A 6787-nucleotide genomic window follows, 5' to 3' on the forward strand; every position below is an offset into this window, starting at 1 on the left:
ATTATTTTGTCAAAATAAGTCATTTTGACAATGTAAGGACAATAGAATAATTGATGAGATTGATATCTCTAAAACTGGCCTTCCCAGCTTTTTCCTACTGACAATTTCTATCTATTCATACTAAAGGCATCTCATTCGGTACAATTAAAATATTTGGTGTAATAAAGTTTACAGGCATCACACTTAATTGCCCTGTCAATATTTTTGTCAAAAAGTGTCACTTTGTCTAGAAAATGACTGGTAACGTCAAAAGTCACTTTTAGTATTCTCTAGCTAGAGTAATTCTCAGCCACGTGCTCAGTGGTTCATTTGAAAGCCACATCAGGACTCGATTTGGATGCTCTCTACGGTGGAGAGAGCAGGTAAACTCGATAACCCAAATTTATCTGGTCGCCGGTCGTGGTCGTCGGTCGTGGTCGCCATCTCTGGTCGATGTTTAGAAACTCCCCTTATCGTAGTTTAAGAAGAATTCCTTTATGTTTAAATAAATAGGTCTATTGAAAATGGCGATTTGTGTTTACTTTTCAAATATTGAAAACTTTGAAAAGATGTGCACATCTTTTTTTGCACACGCCATTTACATTCACACACAAGAGAAAAACAATTAAATGGAAAGATTTTATTTCGATTGAATGAATTTTTATCCACACAAATTTTTAGACTTATTAGAAATGCTGATTGAAGTTTTCCGACGCGCCGCTTAAAATAAGCAAAAATGGTGATTCCTTTTTAGCATTAGCTAAACTTATATTTTGGTGTGACCGCGCTCCAAATGAAGAGCTATTAGAATGTCAAATATCAAAGAATAGGCTTCTTCCTGTGAAAACAATGCGCACCACGTGTAACGAGAGCTTTAAGTAAACAGGTTGTATAATTTGCTTTTTACTTATCTTCGCAAACTCAGTTGAAATTTATTGATTGTTATTTTGCTTAGAAGCAAGAACAAGAAGCATACAAGTTGTGCAAGATCACTTTTGAAGAACGATGGAAACATCGAGCAAAATGTTTTCGTCACTTACTCCGCCACAGCTTCTATTTTGCGAGGAAGATGATCGTTATTTGGATTATGATGTTGATGTTTTGAAGAATTTCCGTCTGTTTTCGTCCACATTTTCTGTCGATGAGTTGATGAAGGAGATCCCATGGAGCACAGAACATCCCAGCACTTCTGCACAACCTGTTTACAAGAAGTCAGTACGCCAAGATTGCATGTGGTCAAGAAAAGTGGATACCAAAGAATCTTTGGAAATCAATATCAACAATAACTGTTTACCTTCATCACAAACTTACAATTTGGTTCCTCCCGACCTTATCTTATCCGTACGCAAAAAAGGACTTTTCCAACCATGCACGTACGATTTACCGAGCTCGTCGGAAAGTTTTCACTCGTCAGATGAAGAGATACGAATGCAAGGAGATGTAAACATATCACCAAACTCAACAAATCTCCAAAATGGTAAGGATATTTTCTTTGTTAATATTTTTCCGAGGGTTTGAATTATAAAAATATTAATCCCTTTTCTGTTCGATGGGGAAACTACATGTTTTTTTTTTATAAGCAAGTGTCTGCCCCTACATCAGGCTCGCATTATGCTTAGCATTCTATTGTTCTCAAACAATAGAGCCATTGTTTAGGTACCAAAAACTGAGCCTGCATATGCTTATAAACGTTATGCTTATAAAAGAAAAAACATGTAATGGTAATAGCTTTTTTAAAAGAACATCTATAATTTTTGAAGCCTTCGGATGTTTTAACTTTTTTGATTTCAAGCCTAAAAATGTTCTTAACATGTTTTTATTTTCACCTTTTTGTGAGCATTTTTGCCTATTTTCCTATGAAACCGGTTGTTTTAGAGTATGCAAAGCCTTAAAGTATTCTTAACTTGTTCTTGATATTTTTTTGGTCAACGAAGCCTTATGATCTTATAAAGTTTGCTCGTATAAAAACAAAAACGCGCAACGTCTAAAATCCCTCAATTACACCCTAAAGCAGCCAACGAGCCCATTTCCCCGAAATATCTGTTTCCCTTTTCCAGGAGAGGGCTTTTTTTGAAAAATGGGGAAACAGATCCGATTTTCTAGGAGAGACCTTTTCCTTAAAACTATCTGTTTCCCCGCTCCAGCTGATGACGTCATCAGAGAGAAACAGATCAATAATTTCTAGGAGATGACATAATAAATTGGGAAACAGATATCTGTTTCCAAAAAAGATGATATTGCATTGGAAACAGATTGAACTTTATGGGGGAAACAGATATCAATAACAAAAAGAAAGGGAAACAGATGAAAATTTCCAGGAGAGGGGAACAGATATATTTTTTGGGAAAACAGATCAAAATTTTAATTCTGAAAATTGTGGAAACAGATCAAATTTTCTAGGAAAGATACTTTGAGATTAAAAATTTAGGTTTTGCGGAGAAACAGATCTTCATTTCTAGGAATAAGATTTTTGAAATATTCGGCCAACAGATCAAATTTTCCAGGAAGGCTATGTCTGGGAAACAGATATTTAAAAAAAGGTCCTCGTTGGATGCTTTCGTATGAATAAGAACAGTTTGAGGCTTAAAGTCAAAGTGCCAAAAAAATAAGAGCAGCCGAGTCTCAGAAAAAATTTTACTGGTTCTTATGAAAAAAGTGTAAAGCTTTGGACTTTCTTTTGGCCACATTTTTATTTAGCTTCAAGATTTTATCTGGGAACCTCCCCTAAAAGCCTTTTATTATTAGGGTTGAAATAAAACATGGACGCTGGGCGAAATAAGAGATTTCCAATCGTGGAAATATCTTGAAAATATGATATTTCCATATACTTTTGTAAATATGGGAAATATGACTTTTCTACATTTGTGGAAATACCATATTTCATGATATTTCCAAATCTGAAATATATCCAGAAATATCATATTTTCAAAATGTTTCCAACTTTTGGAAATATGATATTTCCAAAAATATGAAATATCTTGAAAATATGATGTGTCAATGAATTTCAGATTTGGAAATATCATTAAATATGAAATATCATATTTTAAATAATCTCCAGGAATGGAAATCTCTTATTTCGCCCAGTTGGATTGAAAGCGGGATGTTACAAGAGATTTTACGCGAACCCTCTTACTGAAACGAATTTGTATAATTTCTTACTTTGTAGCAGCTGCATATCCTTCCAAGTACAGAAATTACTCACAGTGAAACCCAAAAAGTTAAAAGCATTCAATAAGTCTTACTCTAAAAGGTGCCTAATTATCTGGTACTAGATGCGGAAATTTGTTACACGACACGCTTTTCACTGAAGGTCGGGCAAATTTTAACCTTAGAGCTTTAGCGTGAGTGACCGTCAACAATATGCCATCGTATATCAGATAAGTTGTCAAATGAACGCCCGTCCCGTCCCCGCATGCTAATTTTCCGATTTTTTTCCAACCTCTAACCTTTGTAAAGGTCCCACAAACCTAGCTTTAATCAATAAATTATGATAATTACCTTATTTGTCCACCCTCTGCATCCTCCTGTCTATTAGGCATATGAGAGTAATAATGTTTTGAAATTCTTACGTTATAAAAAAATGTGTGTTTGTATTTTTTCAAGAATCTTTTATCTTTTTAGATGAAGAAGTAAACGTGGTGGACCTCTCACCTCACTCTTGTGTCGGTCTGCGTGCAGGCCAAAGTTTTTACTCTCATGACAAATCTCCGTTGCACACACCTTACCGTACGGAAAACGAAGTCAACGAGCACTCTCTACCTTGCACCACTCCTCGTATGAAAGAATATCTTTTTGACGAACCTACACGTGTCAATCAGAAATCTTGTAACCAATCATCTTGTAACCTTTCACCTGATCGAATGCCTTACCAAATCAAGGAGATAGCTATGAAAAACTGTACGGATAAAGTGAGCAAAATTAGATATACAGCAAAAAAGAAGAAAAAAGAAGAAACACCGATTGATGTAAAACAGAGCCCGCAAAAGCGGAAGTCCAATCCCTCAATGCAACATAATATGATGGAGAGAGTTCGACGGATAAATCTACGTGAAAAGTATCAAAATCTGCGCAAAGAGCTCCCCTCTATTTCAGGAAACGTAAAAGTACCGAAAGTAAAAATTCTTAAGGAAGCTATAATGGAACTAAAACACCTTACATATGAAGAAAGTAACCTGAATCATATTAAGCGTTCTTTGATTGACCGTTACGAAGATTTGCAGCAGAAGTACTCTGATCTACATCAGCATTCTGCAGCATCTTAAACGTAACATTTACATTTGGCTCGACTCTTTTGTATTCTTTGTATCTATCTGTAAAATATTTTGTGTTAACCTAAACCATAATCTTTTTATTTTACCAAGGAGATCTTCTCTCCCTCACCAATTCGTGTTTTCTAAATTGCCCACCATCATTACTCTGTACTTATAAAAAATCGACCAATGGGGATGAACTGTTATAGATCCTGTCAGACACCAATTTTCAGCGAAGATTAACCCCAACAGCAAAATTTGAACACTGACGGATGAAAACTTTCATTTTTTTCTTAAAACCTTATTTATTCTTTAGCGTCCATCAGTAACGTAAATAAAGCCTGGGATACACGGGGACGAGGTCGCCTCAATTCAATTTTCTTAGAAAGATTTAGAAATCTATGATACTTGTATAACAAAAACCTGAAAATTATCATAATTTTTGAAATCACAAAAACCTGAAAATTATCATAATTTTTGAAGACCATTAGCCGGCAGTACGTTTGCATATTATTATAGACATAAAATTTTAACTTGAAATAATCTTTTCCAACGAAAATCTGAATCGAAGTTGATTGAAACATTTTTAAAATAAATCCTCTCTAAATCGAAATTATTGGAATTAAGTTATGATGATAGGGTATTTTCTTACTCCTAATGAACAAAGAAAATGGGGAAAATAGTTCATTGCAATATTTATTGTTCTAAAATCTAAGCTAGATATAGTATAGTATAGACGGCCCTATGACGAAAATGTTTGACCTACAATTTGGGGGCCTTCATAACCCGACATAAAGTCTGTCAAATTATATAAAACTTTGTTGTTGTTTTTTTGTATTAAATGAAAGTACTACCTAAGAGATGATTAGTGTCGAGATTTTGAGCTTTTTCGACGTGTCCCAGACCCGCTCAACATTTTACTGTTACTAGATTTAAAGCCACAAAATCAAACCTACTTTATATAACAAAAATGGGAGTCAACTTCAAGGACCAAAATAATTAGCCTATCTATCAAAAGTAATGAAACTAAACCCTGGGAAAGGATTTTGGGAGTTCAAAATTTCGTTGAAAACATTCAATGTTTTTAAAAATGCAAATCTACATCTCCCACTCAGGTCTGATTCAAACTTCACCTACATTCTCGAGTTGAAAGATATAACAACTTAAGGCCGGGGCAAACCAGTCCAACATTTCATCCAATATGATTTTCCATGTTGGATGGAAACGATTCCAACATTTCATCCAACATTGAAATTGAAATGTTGGACGAATGTTGGATGAATTTTGGAAAGGTGTTGGATATCTCCTTAAAATCGTTTCATCGCAATGTCCAACATCATTTTCATCCAACATAGTAGGGGGCAGAATACATTTCCGTTCGATTTTTCTGATAAAAGCACTTTCTCAACGGATTAGAGATATTTGACCTTAGAAGAACCCAAAAAAATAGGGGGCAATTTTTTAAATGTCGTTTTGGGTATTTTACAGACCAGAATGGAAACGCCCTAAAATTCACTTATTTGGCAATATCTACTCGAAATATTGATATTTTTCACTGAAATTTTGACTGGACATAGGCATCAGTAACAGGTAACTTTCTCATCCATCAAAAAAATTATTTCTTTAAAAACGTGTATTTTACAGACCAAAGTCTATTTTGAGGTTTCTGGTCAGTAAAATGTTCCAGATTAATTTTTTTTCTTCAAACTTCTAGTTATAGCTCCCTCTTACTAATGTCTAAATACTGGGGTGATTTCAAGTCGGTCGGGCAATTAGTTTCCAAGTAATCGTGAATTTTGTAATTTACAGACCAGAATTTTTAAAGGCCTAAAAATCTATCTTTTTCCCCGTCTAATATCGAAATTGTCCCTAAAATGGTTGGCTGGGATTTTTCTCTTTTTTGCCATATCGCATTTCTATCTTTGAGGGAAAAAAATATATTTAATATTTATGATAGTCCACCGTGGTAATTTACAGACCAGAATATATTAACACTCTAAAATCACGTACTGTAATTCATGTCAAAAATAAAGCTTTTCTGAATCAAAATAAACAAATTTATTTATAAAAGCCCCTTGCAAACAAGAATCAATGAATACAAACTTCTATTACCCTGAGTATCAGAGTTTAAGTTTTCAAAGAAAATAGTAACCTCTGAAGACAAATAATAAAAATTTTATCGCGCATGTGTCAATCTAATCACTGTAGAAAAACATGACGACATGATGACATTTTGACGTCAAATTTTTTTCTGGCTGGTTGTGCTCGTCGAAATGCATCAAAATGGCGAAAACTAAAGAAATACCAAAAAAAATCGAAATTCAACAAAATAATGGATTCTGCACCCCTGACAACTGCTTCATGAACGAGATTGTGAAGGACAATGATGTGCTACAATGTAGAAGATGCGAAAGGTTTGTCCATTATGCATGCACGGAGCTACCTGCCTATCAGATACAGCTGTGTCTCCAATACAAAAGCCGGCGCTTCGAATGTGCCAAATGTGTTACAGTCACGCCAATTCTTCTGGAAAAGATCAAAACAAGTACAGAAAGAGT

At 34.6% G+C, this 6787-nt stretch overlaps 1 protein-coding gene across 1 annotated transcript; it reads left to right on the forward strand.

Annotated features, from left to right (window-relative positions):
- The first annotated feature begins 775 nt into the window (after positions 1-775).
- LOC136802228 (myc proto-oncogene protein-like) lies at positions 776-4360 on the forward strand. Its single transcript, XM_067058946.1, has 2 exons — positions 776-1456; positions 3601-4360. The coding sequence occupies exons 1-2, from the start codon at positions 985-987 to the stop codon at positions 4239-4241; spliced, it is 1113 nt and encodes a 370-aa protein (XP_066915047.1). The 5' UTR covers positions 776-984; the 3' UTR covers positions 4242-4360.
- The last annotated feature ends 2427 nt before the right edge of the window (positions 4361-6787 follow it).

The sequence above is a fragment of the Clytia hemisphaerica genome, unplaced genomic scaffold (genome assembly GCF_902728285.1).
Source record: "Clytia hemisphaerica strain Z4C2 unplaced genomic scaffold, Clytia hemisphaerica genome assembly, whole genome shotgun sequence".
Classification (NCBI taxonomy): domain Eukaryota; kingdom Metazoa; phylum Cnidaria; class Hydrozoa; order Leptothecata; family Clytiidae; genus Clytia; species Clytia hemisphaerica.